This window comes from Melanotaenia boesemani, chromosome 22, assembly GCF_017639745.1.
Source record: "Melanotaenia boesemani isolate fMelBoe1 chromosome 22, fMelBoe1.pri, whole genome shotgun sequence".
NCBI classification, from domain to species: Eukaryota; Metazoa; Chordata; class Actinopteri; order Atheriniformes; family Melanotaeniidae; genus Melanotaenia; species Melanotaenia boesemani.
In genome coordinates, this window is record NC_055703.1 from 21,913,752 (window position 1) to 21,934,355 (window position 20,604).

A 20,604-nucleotide genomic window follows, 5' to 3' on the forward strand; every position below is an offset into this window, starting at 1 on the left:
TACAAACAGAGCTACTTTTTGCAGACTGGGAGATTCGGAATGGCGAGCTCCTGAACCTTATCAGAGCCAGCAGACGCCCCTTGCATGCTCCGATCCTCCCCAGCCTGCTGCTGTTTGGCTTATCAGCGCTGCTGCTGCTGCTGGATGCTGCACGGCGGCGCAGTCCGGATCCAACTGAGGATTTAAGGATGGAAACGTGAGGATAGTGCGACTGCTGGAAGCCAGTTGCTTGGAAAGGAATAACCCAGAAGAACACAAGTAAACACTCATAATGTTCATCTGATCCATTACTTCAGCTCCACCAAGAGACACCGCTGCCTGCCTTTCAGGGGACCGTGAAGTCGCTATAACAGGATTTTACTGATCCGCGTCAATTCGGATCAGGTTTTGCCGGCGTCTTTCTTAACTTACCTGGCATGATGATTTCTGCTTATTTCTCACCGTGAGCGGCAGCGCACAGGCGGGAAGAGCTGATTTACATTCCAAAGTTTGCATCTTCCCATGCTGGGATTTTCCGAGAAGATGCCGATTGGAGATGAACGCGTGTTGTTTCGCGCATTTAATTCTGGATGAATGTTATCTGTGTGATCACAGCCACTTTAGCAGTCAAGTGCGTGTCTAAATTCTCAAAGTAGCTGCCTGCCATGCTGACACATGCTCAAGTGGGAGCCGTGTACACATGAGAAGGACTCACCGGGTGTTTTGTTGGGGGAAAGTTTGTAATTGGGACGCGGCGGAAGATGACAACAACACAGCTTTTTTGGTGTCCCTGAGCACGCTGAGCTCGTTGATTTACGCGTGGTGTTAATGTAGACTAAGGCGATTTGTGAATGGAAATGTGATTCGCCATTCAGGCGCTAATGGAGAATGTGTTTGCAAACTGTGGACCTCTGCTCTGGCTGGAGGGGAGAACGGCGGACACCTCGATCCCTTCTTGGAACCACAGGTGTTCCTCGTGAACAGGTAAGTTGATTTTCAACAGCAAAAACTCATCAATTGTGAACTTAGGTCAAGAAAAAAAAAAAAAAACATTATTATTTTTCTTTTAAAGTTCCTACAGAGTTTCTAAGAGGAATCCCTTTCCAGATTCTGCTCCAATGCTCCAAATATAAAGTGTAGCTAAAGAGGCTGGGTACAAGTTTGGCGCTTGTCTGCTCAGTGCAGCTTGCAGTAATCCTCACTGACTTTGACTTGGTGTAAACAATGTGACTTTGTAAAGGTATTTGGCTGTCAGCAAACACTCAGCTTTTAGAGGACTGTGAGTTTATTTAAGTTTCACCTCAATGCAACTCAGCACACTCTTGACTCTAGCATCAACTTTAAACTTAGAGATGATCCATTTGACTTGGATCAAACGTCTTGTCCCTCAATTGTTCATTTTCTGTAATATCAGAGGACAAAAATCTGAAGTTTAGCCTTATCGTCATGTGTGTAAAGACTTTTTAACACCCTGATTTATCATAAATGCTTTATTAGTTTAAAAAAAAAGTAATAAAATTCTTATTTTCTTTTTTCAGTGACCTCAAATCCCAAAATGCCGAACTGTGGATAGAGAGCTGACCTGTATCTACCTCCCTGTGACCCCTCTCCTCATCATTTCCTTGTCATCATCCTCCCATTTTCCCTCCTTACCTTTCCTTCTTCAGCTCTATGCTTCTCCTCTTCAACCCTTCGTCAAAACTTTGACCATCTTTTTCTTCTACATCATTTTCTACACCTCTCATTGCTTCTCCCTTCTCCTTGTATTTTGACGTCTTCATTCTCTCTCTCTCCTCTTCCACCCCAAAGACCCACCACCTCCTTCTTTTCCTCCCCCCCGCAGCACACATGCAGGCCAAGAAGCGGTACCTGCTTGTGTCTGTGGGGGCCGGTCTTCTCTTCCTCATCTACCTGTGGGCTCTGCAAATTGGAGAGTTCCAGCAGCAGCCGTACCACTATCCCCAGTTACCCCAACATCACCAGTACCACCAGCCGGAGCATCAGTACTATCATCAGAAGCAGAACTTGTACCAACCCCAACCTCTGCCCCAGAGACACCCATCCAGACCGGTTAAACACTGGCCGGAGTCGACTGAGCTGCTGGAGCCGTATCTGGAGGGAGGAGAGCAGGAGGTAGTCTAGACTGTTTATTTTTAAGCATAAAAATCGTCATACTATAAGATAAAAAAAGAAAGTGAGATTCACAAGATAATTAATTAGGTTTTTAAAGATACTTTTTCTGTTCAGATAAGTTGTTTTTAGACATTTTTCTGGTCTTTGTACATAAAAATGTAACACAAATGATATACGTACCTTTAAGCGCTCAGTGTTCATCACCAGATGTTGAGCAGTAAAGAACTGAGGAGCTAAGACCCTGTCTAAATGATGGGTCCTTTGTTTAGAGGTGTGACTTTCTACATTAACAACAGTAAGCAATAACTAAATATTAATTTTATAAAGTTTGCAGTAAATTGCCTGATAACATTGCAGAGTTCTACATTGATGGCTCCTTAAAGAGCTCATATCGTCCTCATTTACTCACCTTTTTCCTTGAGGGAGTTTATTAGGCCAGTCTAGTTTCCCTTCAAGGCTTCTCTCTCTGGAGTCTGTGCTGACTCCAGAGCTGCGGATATTGCATGGTGGAAATATTAGAGAGGGGTGGGTGTTTTGCCAATCTTTGATCAAATTTAATGTATTCAGCACACTCTCCATCATATCTGTATGTTCATTTTCCTCTTAAAGCTGTTGTATCTTCTGACCTCCTTGATTACTACCAAGATCAAATGACCATTTTCCCTCAGATCATGTCGGTTTGTCTGATGTGAAAATTAGGCTTGAAATCTTTCAGAGTGAATTGCTCCGTTTACCCTGATTGTTCATCTAATTGGTCACAAATTGTTGAGGGCAAGAAGAGGCTCATTGTTTGTCTGAGGTGTGTCAGACTTAAAACTAGGCAAGCGTTAAATAAATGGGTTTCATGATGATGTTATGTGACAGAGGAAAATTGCTTCATTACAAATTAGACATTTTTAGGGAGTTCAGGAGCAGTGTCTGTTGGAGAGAATAACTTCCCTTGATAAATGCTTTGGATTGAATAACTCTGCAGACCTTATAGTGAACAAACATTAAAACAAAAGATACACCTGCTTTCGGGAGTCAAACATAAATCAAAATTATGCCTTTCAAAAACTTACAATTAGAGTTTTATTACAATTAAGATCAATGCCTTCCCTCCTACTGGGTCTGCTTGCTGTCTAGTGGTGGTGGTAGACTGGATTCTTGTATCAGACAACAATGACATGTGTAGCCAGCTCCACATCAGGAGCAGTTGGGCTGCTGATACTGGGGCAGGGGTCTGGCTCGGCCCGATCTATGTACCAGACTTCCTCTTTACAAAAAAAGTCAGAAATAGCTACCTTTCTATTCATATTTCAATTCTTATTTTATAATCACATAACTGTCATGTTCTGTGGGTTTAGGTGGGTTTTAGTTCTTTTCTGTGATTTGTTTAATTTCTAGTCTTGTCATCTTTAACTCTGTCCTGTTTCCTGTTTTATTTTGTAGAGTTGCTTCCTCTTGTGTATTCTGTGTGCTTTACTTCCTGTTTCCTGCTTCCAGTCATTAATTGTCACACCTACATTTCTCGTCTTGTAATGAACGCCTCCGTATATATCCTCCAGGTTGTCCTTTAGTCAATGCCAGATCATCGTTGTGTTTCCCCTGTTTCATCTGATTCCTGGACCCGTCTAACGCTTGCCTCTCAGTCCTGCTTTTGGGTCCACACCTTCCATTCATACTTTATGATACTAGCAGTCTTGCTAGCCTCCTGTTTAAATGAAACTGGATCATGTAGCTCTAGCATAGTCAGCATTAAATAACATGGATACTGAGGTGCTATTTGAGCATATCTTTATAGTTTATTTCAGCTCCAGTGTGAAAATAATCTTTAACTGAGTTGTGTAATCTGTAAATACACTCCCTGATATCTAAATATGATGGTTTCCCCACATTATATTAAAACTAATCTAATGCTACCCTATAAGTAGCACTGTTATGTAGCTTCATACAGGCATCAGGTTAATAGTCTTACATAACATCAGTAGTTGTACTTGTATAGGGACAAAATCTCTAGAAACATTCAACTGAATGTCAACATTTTTAAAGATTGACTAATTTGGAAACTACTTTAAATTTCCTTCATAGTGATACTGGTGATCCATGTGTGTCTGGAACAACATTTCTGTCATCCTCTTCCAATGACATGTCAATCACCAGAGTTGGGACCTAGAGTGTGCAATCAGATTCCAGAGGTGGCCAGTGCCACCTTGGCCACCCCTCTAGCTATGCCCTTGGTTTAAGGGCTTTATAACACAACTGCAACATCTGAAATGTTTTAAGGTGTTGTAGTGAAGTTTTATTCATTTTTGTAGGTGGACAAAGTTGTATAATTTGTTTTAATGGTGGATTGACAACAGGCATAAACTTTTTATCCTGTGTGCGTATCTGTGGATACAGGAGGACAGCCCTCAGCTCCATCACCAGCACACCTCTCCTCGGGAACGACGCGCGATTCGTGACAACATTTACAAGTACAAGCGCTGCCGCATGGAAACCTGCTTTGACTTTACTCGCTGCCAGTCAGGCTTCAAGGTTTACATCTACCCTCCACAAAGAGGGGATGAGATCTCGGAGACCTACCAAAAGATCCTGACCTCCATTGAGGAGTCCCGTTTCCATACCAAGGACCCTCTGCAGGCCTGTCTGTTCATTCTGGCTTTGGACACATTGGACAGGGACCAGCTTTCAGCTCAGTACGTCCAGAACGTCAGATCCCGGATCCACAGCCTACCAATGTGGAACGATGGCAGGAACCACCTAATTTTCAACCTGTACTCTGGAACATGGCCAGACTACACAGAGGATCTGGGATTTGAGGTCGGCCAGGCCATGCTAGCCAAGGCCAGTGCAGATGTAGTCAACTTCCGACCCAACTTTGATATTTCCATCCCTCTGTTCTCCAAGGATCATCCGCTTAAAGGAGGGGGAACAGGCTACCTGACGCTGAATGATGCGCCGCCTTCCAGGAAGTACCAGCTGGTTTTTAAGGGGAAGCGGTACCTAACTGGCATAGGTTCAGAGACGAGGAATGCTCTTTATCACATCCATAATGGGGAAGATATTATTCTACTGACCACATGTAAGCATGGAAAAGACTGGGAGAAACACAAGGACTCTCGATGTGACAGAGATAATGAAGACTACACAAAGTAAGACACTTTTTAAAATCTCTTTTTCCCTTTTTGCCTCTGGGTGTTATTCCTAACAAATATCCTTTCTCATGAATATGTGAATTAGGGTGATTGATTACTCTTGGTGCTGTTCATGCTCACTCAGTGTGCTGGTTTAAGAAGCTCTCACTTTCCCTATTTTTTGACATTTAATCTTTAAATTAATTTCTTGTGTCAGCAAACAGAGCAGCCAGACAGCATTTTAGAAGTTATTAGTGCTGTCACTTTTCTCATTATCGGCTACTGTTTTAAATGCAGCATGTTTGTGCAACATTGCATCTCCTTAAAAGTGTTTGCTGTGTTTGTAAGCAGATGTGTGCAGCAGATGTAAGCTGATGATCTCTGTAAATTCAGATTATTAGCAGCAAACTCTTATCCTTTAGAGAGTTGGGGACTGTGGCTGCTGTGGATGAAGCTCCTCTTCTTTGAGGGGAAACAGGCTGGATGCTTTTATACAGAGATGTCCTAAATTGTCATGAGTTGAACTTTACTGTTGCTTTGCCTCCTGAGACAAAATGCAACTCAAATGTGCAGGTATTTGTGGCATTTTCGATAAAAGTGTGTGTGCATGAAGCAGATATGGCAGCAGGAAAGTAGTTATTGACTGCTGAAAAGCAAAGTTTGGTCTGCTCAGCAGTTGGCTGAGAGAAAAGAGATCGGAGCTGAGAAGTGAATTTCCCCTTTTGAAATGTCTTGCTGGATCTGACAGCTAAAAACAGCAAAATGTTTGCAAATTGAGTGAAATCGGGTCAAGATGCGCAACTTGTTTTTTCCCCCTGGACATCTTTGTCTATTAGTTGCATATTTTAGGTTTAGAAATTGCTGAGGCCCAAAGACAAACCACAGTGGATCCAGAAACCTGCAAAGTGCTGTCAAAAAGCAGCTGTAATTTTACAACGTGCTTCTGCATACAATGCATTCTGCAAAATATCAGGCCAGTAGTGCAGTTTTCAGTGTTTGGTCCTATATTCGCAAATCTGAAGTGTTCAGTGGTTGCCTTCTCCCAGAGGTGCTAAACACATGGATAAGGAAACAAAATGCATTTTAACTAAATTTTAGCTTGATGAAACTTGATCTAAACATAGTATTTAATTTATGGAAAAACAGATTAGATAAAGCAGAAACACAAAGCTCAGGATGCAGCACAGGCCTGTTGGTGCATCATTTTCTGCAGCCTATAAAGTATTAAATTAAACCTGTAATTTCAATCTCATTCACATAATGAGAAAGTTTGAACAGAAATTATGTGAACGAACATATCAGTAAAATATCCACAGACAACTTCCTAGTGACCACCAACCTGGAACATTTGTTCGCAGCTGATGTGGTGTTTTAATGTGTAAAACTACCTTTTAGCCATTTTTCAGTCGCATTATTGGTAGTGTGTTATACTTTGCTTAAGTACTGGTTTGAAAGTATTTCAGTATTGATCAGTGATGAAGTATTTCTCCACAGTCATATTGCATATGTGGTTGCTGGAAAACATAATTTTAAAGCATCTATTTTATGTAAAATGTCATAAGAAAATCTGCAATTCAATTTAAAAAAACTTTATTTGTCCCTGGGAGGCAATTTAAAAACAGTCATAGCAGCAGTAGACAAGAAAAGGTTCAAAGTGTGGCTGGCAGTGACGGTTCTTCCAGGGATGTGGTGATATAGTAATGGCAGCTGGGGTTTCCCAGTACATCCAGTTGACTGTGTAGCTCAACTGGCAAAGAAAAATCCAGGGTTCTGAATTAACGTTGGCAGGTATGAATAAAAACTTACTAGCCACTTTAGTGGGTGATGTATTGGTGATGTATCTTCGAATCAAACGAGAAGGAGAGGCAAATGTTCAGCCGCTGCTGCTCACCAGGCAGGGAGTGGGACTTTAGTTTGAAGGGCACCATGGAAGAATGGGATAATGCCAATATGTAAGAGAGGGAAGGGTACAGGCCAGGTTCAGAGTGACAGAGAAAGATGTGAAGCTGGATTTGAACGAATCTCATAAGGAAAAAGTGACGAAAATGAGCGAAAACTGGGATATAAGCAGCTTCTGGCGGCATGTCAGAGATATTGGAGACTGAAATAGGAAAAGTGCAGAATTTTTAAACTACTACATCTAATGTGTCAAAATGTTGAGTTTGGCTTTTATTCATTTGATTTGTTTGTTGTTCATTTGATTTGATTAAAATGCTAAACAACAAAAAATCATAAAAATAAGGCTTTTATTAAATCATTGAATTAAAAAAAAAAAAGCTGACCAACACACTAACAAGTCATAATTGCTAAATGAGGAATAAACAGAAGCTTCAATAAATAAAGAATCATTTGGGAGCTGGAGTAGCAGACTCTTCTAAGGAAGCCGAATCTTTGAGAAGAGCTGAACCTCCCAACATCTTTTATGAATAAAGCAAAATGCTATATTTCCTATGAACATAATAATGTATCATCCATCCATTGGCTGCATGCATAGTGCACGTGCATTGTGTCACTCGCGAGCTACTGTCTAAACAAAGTGCAGCATTCAGTTGCACCGAAAATCTGGACTATTTTCCTTGAAGAAGAAAAAAAATGGCTTGTGGAAATTCTGAATGGCCAATAACTTGAGAAAGCAAGCCTTCATCAGGGAATCAGTCTTGGAGTATATTCACTTCTGGTGACAATATTAACATTTTCATACAAAAGGTGTTGTATTTAGGAAATAGGAAAGGTTTACCACAGGTAAAAAAAATGAATACTTTGGTTTGGATTGTTGGTTCCAGTGGCACCTCTGTGAGATAGTTGTGGACTTTGGATCTTGCAAGTTAAGGGGTCCTGGTTGTTGTAGCTGAACTTTTAATCACCAGGTTATAGCTGTTTGATGTTTTGGTGTTTATAGATCACAACTCATTATCAACTATTTGTATTGTTTTAAATCTAATTACAAACTCTTTGCATGCACCCTTGAATGCAGCATGATTGACACACAAGTTCAGAGCATTTTATCTATGCTTTTTTTTCTTTTTAGTTCTTGTTTTTGTTTTCACCAACTCATGAGAAAATTAATTTCTGTGGGATCTAAAAGCTCCTCTGTTTTCCTCTCATCTATTTTTATCTAACTGGAGTTCAATGAGTTTGTAGGATATCAAAAACCAGGAATCAAAATCAGGACAAAACACTGTTAGACGTATAAGAGTGATATTTAGGTGATAATTCTAGGTGAGTTTGCATATGTGAAGAGAGGCACTGGTGGTTACAGTCACATAAGACATTAAGATGTGAAAATGCCTCCTCAGGACATTTCTTGTATCATTTTGCCCTTTATATACATGGAGTCTGCAATTACAGCCTGCAGGCATGGTTCTATTTCAAATGTAATGTGCTGCAGTACAAAGCAGACACAACACAAGAAAAATCTCAGTGTCCAACTGCTAATGGACTGCAGTGTGTTTCTGAAAGTGCAATCACAGTAATCAGAGGCACCACAGTTAAATTTCTCTGTGCTTCACAGGCCAACACAGACACTTTATCAGCTTCAGCTCGCATGCTGAGAACAGACGTCTCTACAATGAAAACCAAATTCTCCCATCTGCAACTATTTAAGATAAAAGTAAGAATAATACCAGGCGGATCAACCATGTGACCACTGTGTCTGTGTATAAGCCCAGTTATTCTATAAAGATTGTTGCTTTGGATAAAATTTGACAGTACTGTAGAAGCAAGCGGACAGAAAATGTGCTCTGATCTACTAACTGTCTGCATATTAACAGGATGTTTGAGTGCATGAAAACAGTGTTATTAATGACTATAACTGGCAAAACTTGCGTTTTAATGTGCAGCTGCAGGAAAGAAAAACAAAAGGTTAAAATCAGTTACTAAACAACATTTTGCTTGTTACACGTAGGTGTTAAAAGAAAATCCAGTGTGCACTACCCGCTGAATAAATCATAGAGTGATGGATTATAGAGTCCATTAACCAACAGAAAAGTGTTTAAAGGGCTGCTTCACCAATTAAACAGTGCATTAGTTCTTTCTCTGTCTGGTACTTGCCTGATATCAAACACCAAATGTTTTGCTCTCAATAGCTCATGTTTCTAATGATTAGAATGAAATTCTGACATATTTCAGTGGTCTTTGAACGTTATTTCTGGAGCTGATTTCTAAATGTAAGTAGCAGTTATTAGCATTATAGCAAAGATAAAAACAATAAATGTCAACTTTCTGTTATTTTTAAAGCATTCAGTCTTTGTTGAAGATGGTGGGTCCCACAGCCTTAGCTGCTAATGTGAGTGCTAAAAGGCAGCAAAATAGACTATAAATTCTGTTCTTCATTTTACTCTGACTTCCTGGTGTTTTTATTTTGTGTTCTGCTCATGTAGAAACAGCATCACTTTCTTCAGACGTCTTTAGTTATATTTCTACATATGCAGTTAAAATCGCAGTTGCACAATAGTGATATTGTTTGGTTTCTCCAGTTAGCTCTTCAGTTAGCTTGCAGTAACAGGGACGAGTCAGTGAAAGAGTCAGTGCGGAAGGAATCAGGAATCGTGATTCACAAGTCAGTAAAGTGATTCTCAAGTACTGAATGATTTGTTCATGACTCGCACAACACTATTTGGGACACTGCTGACTCTGAGAGTCATCCTCCAGCGTAAGTAGATATTTGTTTTTTTTCAATAAGTTAAACAAATTAAAGTCCTAAACTGAGCAACAAGAAAGATTTTTTAAGCGAGAACTTCTGGCTTTGCTAAAGTTGAATGGGTAAACAAAGCTAAAGTTAGCAAAGTAGCAGCACATCTGCAGATTCATTAACAAGTGTCTTTTCATTCACATAAGCTGCTGTTTTTAATGGCAATGGGATCTAAAAACCATGTTGGAATATATCGTGCATGCAACAAATACGTGTTGCATGCAACATGTGCTAAATTTTTGGGGCCCAACAGCCATTTAAGAAAAATAGTAAAAAAGCAAAAGAGAAGGTCAACAGGTAATGGGGTGAAAAACTAAAGATGGGAGGTAACACCTGCAAACTAGAGGATTCTGCCCATATTCTGGTAAGAAACCCTGGTGACATGTCACTCTGCACACATTTTAAACCGACTACATGTCAGACAGTCAGATATACTGAGCTAGACTTCTATAGATATCTAAGGTGCATATTATTTGTAATTTTTCTTCATGCTAAAATAAAGTTAAAATAAAAAAAAATGCACCATTTATGTTTAACACTCAGAATGAACTGAAGATGTAGTCTAATTTGCCAAAGAAAACATTTTTTTTTCCTCTCAAGGTTTTCTCTTGAGTCTGATGCCCTCAAATATTTAATTTTGTTTGGGTAATAGGAGAATCTGTGTGACCACCAGATCCAATGAAATTCCAGAAAAACATATAATAGATGGGGGAAGTCAGTTATTACTTTTAATCTCTTAGCCTAGTTTGGGTTTTCACTTTCACTGACGTTTTGGGTCACATTTGAACCCTGATTTAAAACTGCTGAGAGTTTCAGCAGACCTGCAGTTTTCTGGGAATTGTTCTTAATGTGAGCTGAACGCTGCCTCTCCACATTTAGTTCTGACTCTGGGAACAGAAAGTAGACTTGACCCTGATGACCTGAGGGATCTGATTGGTTCATAAGGAGCCAGAAGATCCTGAATGTATTTTGGTCCTAAACCATTCAGGGCTTTATAAACTAACAGAAGGATTTGAAGTCAAATCTTTGCAGACAGGACGCCAGTGTTAAGATCTGAGGACTGGAGTTATCTGATCTACTTTCTTGGTCTTAGTGAGAACTCGAGCAGCAGCGTCCTGGACTAACTGCAGCTGTCTGATGGACTTTTAAAGGAGACCTGTGAGGACAGCATTACAGTAGTCCAGTCTACTAAAGATACATTTATGGACAAGTTTTTCTAAATCATGCTGAGACACCAGTCCTTTAATCCTCGATATGTCCTTTAAGTAAACATACCGAGGTGTGTCAAAAGACACCATAGGAGTTTAGAACATGTCAGCCACTAACACCAAAAGGTCATTTTCACTTCACCGATTTTGATCAGGAATATAATTTGTTTGCAGATTCACACGTTCGAGATGGCTGGTTTGAACCTAATTTTATGTTCGGGTATGAGAAGAAGCAAACTGTGTTCTGCAACTTTTTAAATGGCTTAGATGTGGAAACTGAGAAAGATAAGGACACAATAAGGCTCATAAAAACTCTTTATGAGAACCTTGTAAAAGGTTAGTCCACAGAATGTTTTATTCATGTGTATTTATTCAAATGTAATTTATTTAAATGTAGCTGTTTTACAATCTAGATGGATGCACTTGCTGCAACCTTCTGAGCTTTTTAAGTATAAAACAGCTTACTGTCCTAGAAAAATACTTTTGGATGGATTAAACCTTTGTACTGTTTATTTATTGTGATTTCTTACATGGTCTTAAACCCATATCATAATATCTTAAACTGCATCTGAAGTTTTCTATCTGTTTTCTGTGTCAATTAAATTATCCAAAGACATCCTCATTTTATGGAAAATACTACTAATGGGTCTTTATTGTTGATCATTCTGCATTTTTTTTAATTACTAATCTAATTCTTTTAAACCAACATTACGCAGGATGTTTGCATGTTTGTATGTCCACATGTTCCCTTGACTGGCTCTGCAGACATGTAACATGCTGCTCCACACACCTTCATTACTTTGTTGATTTGACAAGTTTTCTCTTGCAAACACAAGTGACTGATAGTTGTGTTTCCTGGGACAGGCTGATGTACAGGAAGAAGATTGTTTACACTATAGAACCACACCTACACAATTCACACCACTGCTCAACTTTTTGTAGTATTTGATAACTTTTTAGTACCTGCTAATTTTGAAGACAGCTATTATACAGTTTACATTGCCTATAAAACAGGGAAGACATAAAAGATGACAACAACAATTAAGATAAAATGTTTGCAAACAGGCTACGTCCCCCACCTTCTGCATCATGTCCTCCACTGTACCCCACAAAGCTGTACAATCCACCATGAAGCTGTATGTTTGGGGTTGTCTTGCTGCTGAAAAAAAAAATCAGGGTAAATGAAATTCCTCATTGATGGTAGCACATGATAGATGTGCATCTGCTTTAATTTCTGTGCAAAACGGACGCTATATATTCTGTTAAAATCTATAATTCCACTTGCAGAAATGTACCCTCAAACCTACAAGGAACCTCCATCATACCTCACTGTTGCTTGCAGCTGCATTAGCCTATGAGGACTATGTCCACTTTACATTTTTACATCCGTAGCATCTATACATTACATTCATTCATTTGTTTATGGTAAAACTTGGTATTTGTTTGGCTGTGATGGCTACATATGGTGTAGTATTACCCTACAAAATCCCTGACTTTGTGCTAGTAAACACAGTACAAAAGAATGGTAAATTGACTGTATTTATGTAGCACTCTTTTAGTCATATGTTGACCACTCGAAGCACTTTACATGTCACATTCACCCATTCACACTCACACAGCACGGCTGTTGTTAGACTAAGTGCTTTTCATCTATCACACATTCATTCCCCAATAGACAGTCCAAGGACTTCGGTAGTCAGAAGAAGCCTGTAATTGATCCACTGTCTACCACTGACTTCCTGTTGGTCAGACTGCTCTTCCTCATGAGTTACAGCTGCCCACGAATTGACGCAATTTTGAAGTCAGCTGACACATCAGATATTGACTTTGTTTGCTCAGTACTGTAGAACAGTTCATAATTAAGGGACACTTTCAGACAAAGATCTTGGTTAAGTGCAAAGTATTATAGGTCCTGATTTTAAGAATATTTTGGTTAGATACATGATACTTAATGCTATACCTAAAATATATGTATTTGTACATTATGTATCTTGCTATCTTTAAAAAGAAAAAAAAAATCAAACAAGTAAAATGTTTTTCATCTCCTTTATTTATTCTCTAGTTTCATATTCTAAACTGCAACACCCACCATTGTCTCAGAGCCCTCTCCAGCCTTTGGGCCACCTGGTAACCTACGCTTTATCCGTTATTCATGTTCAGGTTTTTATATCCCATAATAGTCTTTGCCACTTTCTCCACTGATGACTTTTTTGCCTACCTGTACACTAGACCCTGCAGTGACACTCCCTGACATGCTCTTGGAGTCCTCATGTCCCTCTGGCCTATTTCCCCCACCTTTTACATCTTCTCCACCATTGCCCCACGCAAATAAAGCTCTTCTCTTACCTCTTTTCAGATTTTGAGTTCCATAAGAATATGGAAAGTTGCATTTGTGATTGTTTTAAGTTGAACACTGCACATTTATGTTTAGCATGACAAAAAAATGTTTATACGTACAGTATCCTGTACATGCTACAGAAATTAAGTAAAAATTAAGGTTCTACACATATCCTGTGCAGTGTACATTAACACACATAACCAATAATCAAATAAAAAAGCATTACTTTCATATGATGCATGCACAAATATCTATGTAGAGTTGTACTGCATGCAACAATTAAAATGCATCATTAATTTGATTATTTCTCTGAATCACTTTGCCATTGATTGTTTTTTAGGGGAAAATGAAGGTGAAAGTTAAATGGTTGCCATGCCCAAAATGCTATGTATGCCATTCACTGTAGGTGCAACATCACAAATTCAACATTATGATTTAGATTGCTTCATCCACCCAATCTATCCAAATAAAAGTAAAGCAAGTGTCTTCTTTCTTCTAGCCACATAAAACATTTAAAAAATCTAACACGTCTTGGCACACTTCTTCCTGTAGCATGAGCGTTGAGAGCCTTTTTTCTGTAGTACTGTTTATTTTCAAGTATGTGTTAAATAAAGATAAAGGAAGCAATGAGTTGCCTGTATTCTATCCACAGACATCCAACACTGTTAAAACACATAAATGACTTATTTGGGATGTGCATCTACATTCACACAACCCCGTCTATCATCAGTTGAAGGAAGGACACTAAGAAGCAAGCGCTGAATTTACTATACTGTGGCATTATTTACTGCACATTGAGAAACACCACATCCACAGTGATCTAGCCTCACCAGTCGCTCATCATCATAGAACATGATGGCCAATACACATTATCTGGGAGCCCAGGAATATCTTTTTAGTGTTGTAAATGCTTTTGTTTTCACATGCAAATCTAAGAACACATTGAAGCAGCCCATGTGATACTATTTTGATTCATCAGCTCACTTTGACAAAGTAAGTGAATAATTTGTAAGCTCCCAGCCTGGATTCTGCTCATAAATTCCAGTGTTGAGCAGATATTGGGATGGATGATGTCACTCAAGTCAGTATCCACTTTATTTCAAAACTCAAAAGCTCATGTGTCATAACCCCCAATGCCACAAATGAATTTATAGTCATGGAAAGATAAAGAAGAAAAAATACTTGATGTTTTCTCTCATTAATGTAGGAGTCTGTTAGTTAATCAATGTTGTGTCTTTCTTGAATCAAAATGCATTGCTTCGATGTATAATTTTACCAAAACTGCGGACATACTGTCAAGAGTTTACTCATGTCTATTGCATTAGGGAATCTTTTCCTCCCGCGTCTCAATCACTGTGTGCTGGCTCGCAGGCAAAATGCAGAGTTGGTGCTATTTGTCCCTTTCTGTTGGCTGTAGTTTCAAGATGGCAGACCGTCATGACGCTGCCCTACCAGGATACCTGTCATATGTATAAACAAGTCTAAAATTCTTTGCTTATGAGAATGTGTCAGATCATTGGCAAAGGCCATATTTCAACAAATAAACATGCAGACACCCCAAGTAATCTAATTACTGTTCACAATGACATGACACAAACTGTCTGAAATACTAAACATAGATACACACACATATTTATATGAGAGACATCTTTGCTCACATGTGGCCATCAAATTATTCTATATGGTTGTAATTCATTTAGATTACATACACAGCCTATGCACATATACACGTCTGTCTCATTAAATCATGACATTGAAGCTAATCTTATTTTTTAATACAATTATACACAATCATATATTTTTTCAGTCCGTAATATCTGCTCATGAATACAGATTCTAAAAATCTATTTCAGCATATTGCACACTACTTACTTAATATTAGTTTTGCAAGATGCATAACAGCGACCTGCCTAGCAAGACAGACATCAGAAACACAGGGGATATTAAATTATTACTGAATTAGAACTGCTTAGTAAAGCTACTCACCAAATAAGTTAGAAATGTCCAAACATTCCCTACGAAAAGTTGTGCATCACTTTTTGTAGTATTTAGTAATGAGGATACACTGGGGTCTATATGTACAAAGTCATTAGAGGGAAAAAACCTGGTAGCATTTGTGCATGGAAATGTAACAGCTGTTAAACAATTAGATGAATTATGTTTAATTGCTCTAATTTACTGCTTTGCTCTGTGATTTTCATTTTCTTGAAAATAATCATGACTGTGCAGCTCAAGGTTGGAGCCATGTTTGAAATGCTGTTTACAAACCTTGAAATGTAGCATGGAAAAATGTCATTTTATTGTTTGAACCTAAAAAAAAGTGTGTTGTAATACAAGTGACCCTGGCTGCACATGCATGTTAGTGCAGTTAAAATTAGGCAAAACTTCTAAGTTATCCTCCACATTTTTTGTAAAAAAAAAAACCTTCAGCAAAGATGCGGATAAGACTGGATTTAAGCCTCTGGGATCTTGGGAACAATTGGCTGTTTTCCCACTACCTTTGATTAGACCTTCTATATTTCATGTTTTAAACAGTTTTTAAACCTCACATGTTTGTGGGGTTTCACAAAAAGTGGAAAGTCTGAGCAGGAAAGATCTTTTAGTGTAAAAACAACCATTTTTATTACTGAGAATCCAAATATTAAGTATTTTAAAAACAATTATGTACATATATAGCAAAAAACAAAGTTATATACAACTATTTTCATCAAAACAATTTGTTTGCAAACACTTTCCTTAGGATTGGCCATTTTTATTTATTATAACTCTGGTTTCTTTTTCTATGTTGCAATTGCGACTGTAAATGCATAACATAAAGAGTTTGCCGCTTAAAATCAGCGTTAAAAACTGTTGATATTTCTTCCAGCGTTTTTACATAAAAGGGGAGGCAAACTGCTTTGTACTGTATGCAATGTTGTGGTGGAACACAAACAAAACTCGTTGACATTCTTGTCCTGCAGAACACCAGAAAACATCTGGAATGTATGCATGAGGCAAATCTATACGGCTATTTTACAAAGAACTGCAAGAAGCATATTCTGCTTTTGCTAAATGGTGATAATTTGCCATAAATGTAAACATGTCAGTCATTATAATTGGCTGAGAAACAGCCAATATAATAACTGGAAATGTTTTATCCATTTCTTTTAGAAACTCTGATTTTCAAAATTTAGAATATCAACCCATCTGGAACTGATGGACAAAAGCCTTAAATGGTCACCACATTGGATTTCCAATTATCTCTTCATTATTATGATACAGTTAAATTTGCATTTCATGTGGTTATCAAGCCTTAATACAGTCAGAGGACCAATAACGGCATATTACTAATTTATTTTCTAAAAGAAAACAGCCTCTGAAGACATATTTAATATGGGTTTTAATTTTCTAAAATCTCCTCAAAAAAAACTATAAAATATGCTGGTAGATACTTTTATGCAGCTATTTTGTACCTTAATCCAAAATACAACAATTAAAGTACCACAGAAAATAATTAAATCTCTGCCACTGCTATTCATCATCATTTTAGATCAAAATGAAGTGGGTTGTTGATATAATCAATAATTTGGAGGTTCTGTAGGATTAGCACTATGCAGACAGGAAATCTCCTAATTGAGTTATAGCAGATAAACACTAAAATAATACAAGTTTGTTCTAGTTGCCACATGCTAGACATCTTCCACCTCCAGAACAAACAGCTTCCCAATCTTTTAAATCACACGATTGTGTCTGAGAGATCCTTCCTGCTTGTTTGCTGCTGCCTGCTCTGGTGTTTTACACACAGCACATCGATATAGACATCACCTAGTGCAGCCAGGGTTGGGGCGGCGGGTGATCTTACACAGCGAAGCTCCCTGATGAGCGTAGAAACCGACGGGGATCTTGGAGCCTCAGGGCGGTCGATAATTGCCCTCCAATTGAATTAAGCTGTGAATGAATGGATAGATAGGGATCTTGCCTCCCTCTGAGCGGCGCCGGGCTGAACTCAAGCTGTTTTACTGTACATAGATAACAGCTGCCTGAACCAATTAGAGCCTTGCTGTACTGAAGTGTTTCCCTAAAGACAGTTTGATATCAGAGGCTGAGGGCTTAATTTTTGAAGAGGCAGAAAAATGTTTAATTTAAATCACTGTCACATCTTTCATGATAACTTTCTTGCTTTTTGACTTTGTTCAAAAATAAGAAATAAAGATGAAGCAGCAGACAGTCAGAGGTGGTGTTTGTGCAGTAAATCTGTAAATACCCCCCTCTCTTTTTTTTTCTCTTTTGATCAACCTCTCCTTTTGGATGTCGTTCTTTTTTTTTGCTATGCTTAAACTTTTCTCTGCGGAGCCAGATGGTCTTTCAGTAGCACAGACTGCACCTTTCAACAAATAAATAAAAGAAAGCCATCTTTCTTTAGTTCTGAACGCCTTATTTAAATGATAATGTAAATTTATTTTTACCAATAAGTAAGGATACTGTATGAAATATAAATAAAAGTTGAATCCAAAGATTCACAATACATGTCATGTAAACCTTATATTCTACAGTATGGAGATTGTTGGTTGAGTTGTGTACCTGAGTGGCTTAAATGGATTTAAATTCTTTGTGCTTTTCTAAAGGAAAATATCAATGTGCAAGCATCTACTGTCTTGCACTGATGAAGTCATGAATAGTGAGAAAGGGTGCCAGGCTTAATTAAGCAACTTTTATTTTGTTAAACTGAAAGCAGCAACCAATGATGCATCAGTGAATTACTGGCACATTTGTACATTTTGGTTGGAAGACATGTTAAAAATTATATGCATTTTGTTGTATAATTTTATGTAAAATGCTTTGAATCATGTTAGCAATGTTTTCATGTTACTCAAAAGGGTGAATAATAGATCTAGTAACCAGAAACGTAAGACAGTAAAATCAGGAAACAAAACTAACTGCAAATGCACAAAGAAACGGGGTTTATAATACAGTATATGTGTGCATGCTTCCTCTGATTTATAATTTCAGATCTGAACTTTATTATTATTATTATTATTTTATGATTGCAGTGACTCAATTTGTAACGTTAAAAGGCTCAGTCCAGACTTTTTTTTCTTAGGAAACTCAGATCATTAGATTTTTTTATCTATATATTTTCTTATCAAGCCATCCTGGTCAGTGTTCTTCTTATGCTGTACTTTGCTGGGGTGGTAGCATCTCTGTAGAAGACAAGAACCAGGTCAACAAGTTAATCAAGAGAGCTGGGTCAATAACTGAATTTACACCAGACTCACTTGGGACCATTGTAGAGAAGAGATTAAAATCAAAACTGAGAATCGCTGTACGCTCTAAAGGCCATCCCACATACAATGTTTTTAAGGGGCTCAGAAGCTTTTTTAGCAAGCAGCTAGTGATGTCTCAGTGCTCCAGTGAGCGACTGGGAAGGTCTTTGATCCCTGCAGCTGCCAGATGTTTTAATTTGCACTGTGTATAATGTTTTTTTTACTGATTTTAATGGCAGAATGATTTAATTTATAGTTGTATTTGACTGTACTGTTTGTTGGCTGTATGATCTGATCCGGTAGCAAAATAATTTCCTCTAGTGGGATTAATAAAGCATTTTATCTATCTTTCACCATGCAGAAATACATTCTCACACCTAAAGTAACACACTGGACTTTCCACTAAAATATCAGGCACATTACACATCTGACTTCTAGAATGAGCAAGGCTCCTCAGCTGCACCTCCTCACGTGGCTGAGTCTGGGGGGGAGAAAAGAACACACCACAAAGATGATGTTCACCTTCATGCCAGGAATTAAATCCATGCCTGTGCCAGAAACATGACTTTGGAGTGCAGGAGTGAGCAGTAGTTAATACATTATTCAATAAAGTAAACCCTTTTTTTTCAGTATCTAACATATTTCCAGCTCAGGTTGACAGATTTTAATGTCTGTTTGACAACTTAATACCCAACAATGAGTTATTTTGCTTTTATGAAGCATCTAAACTTTATGCACCAGAAAATATTGCAGTTAATATCACATTAATGTATAAAGTTTATTCACTACACTGAGCAGTAAGTAATTTCTCCCAAATGAGAGTCCAACAGAGCAAAAGGTGCATTACACACTGGAAAAGACTTTTATTCACACCCTCAGTAGTTGGCTTGACGCATAATAGCCCAAAAAGCTAATGGTGGTCTGGAGATGGAGGGTTTAATAAATTGGCTACTTTTCTACAGCTTTGGTGATGTAAGGAACATTTATGTATCCAGACACACTGAAGTGCATTACTGCTGCTTTTTTTTTTTTTGTATGATTTCACACATGTAGCTTTGAAAGATAGTGTTGCACAGATATTTTATCACACATTTGATCACACACCACTCTGCCACTATTCAACAAATGTGATTCCATTAGTAATTGTTTAATAAAAAGTGAGTTAAGACACTAAATGAATTAGTTATAACGCACCCTCTCTGTTCAGTGTGTTTAATTTGATGCATCTCGGTGTGCATAAAACACGCACAGCTGCTGTCACATCTGTGAATGTTTGGCAGCTGCAGAATCTAATATGTATGATGGGAGGAAAATGTCTGTCTGTATTAATTTGAATGTCAGCTGTGGTCTTGTGGGTGGCCTCTGCTGTCGATGTGCTGTAGAGTAAGTGAAGTTATTTATTCTTTAAGGCCTTGTGAGATGTTCTATGAAAGCTCACTGAAAGTCACCAACCTTTTTTTTCCTCTTTTTTGCTCACTCTCCCTCAACCTCACTGTCATCTCACTCATTTCTTCTCATCATCCTCTTTCTGATTTCCTTATCTGTCCTTGTCCTCACTCCTCTATCACTTTCTCTTTTTCCCCCTCTGCTCTTGCTCTCTGGCCTGCTGAGCTGAACTAAACAGTGGAGAGGGTTTTACTGCTGTGCTGTCTCAGTTCATCTTTGATGCAGGTCATGATGAAGAGCACCATGAGGAATAATAAGAGCCTTCTTTCAAAGAAGAGGGAAGACAAATTGAGGACTTTTAAGAAACTTGGCGTGACTGCTTTAGAGCAACAAAAAGCAGACTAAACCAGTGTGTTTTTTGAAAATGCACACTAACAGAGTAAGAATAGGGACACGTAGAAACTAATATTTGGTATGCTAGTTTTATTAGTGCCTCTAAGTTAACGTGACG

The 20,604-nt window shown here is 38.3% G+C and overlaps 1 protein-coding gene across 1 annotated transcript in view; it reads left to right on the forward strand.

The window, feature by feature from the left end:
- The first annotated feature begins 93 nt into the window (after positions 1 to 93).
- The window catches only part of LOC121633777 (exostosin-1-like), a 273,065-nt gene continuing 252,554 nt past the window's right edge, over positions 94 to 20,604 (forward strand). The window contains exons 1-3 of the mRNA XM_041976022.1: positions 94 to 963; positions 1,518 to 2,112; positions 4,495 to 5,246. Coding sequence (XP_041831956.1) covers positions 1,828 to 2,112; positions 4,495 to 5,246 — 1,037 coding nt within the window. The 5' untranslated portion in view covers positions 94 to 963; positions 1,518 to 1,827. The remainder of the gene's footprint in view (positions 964 to 1,517; positions 2,113 to 4,494; positions 5,247 to 20,604) is intronic.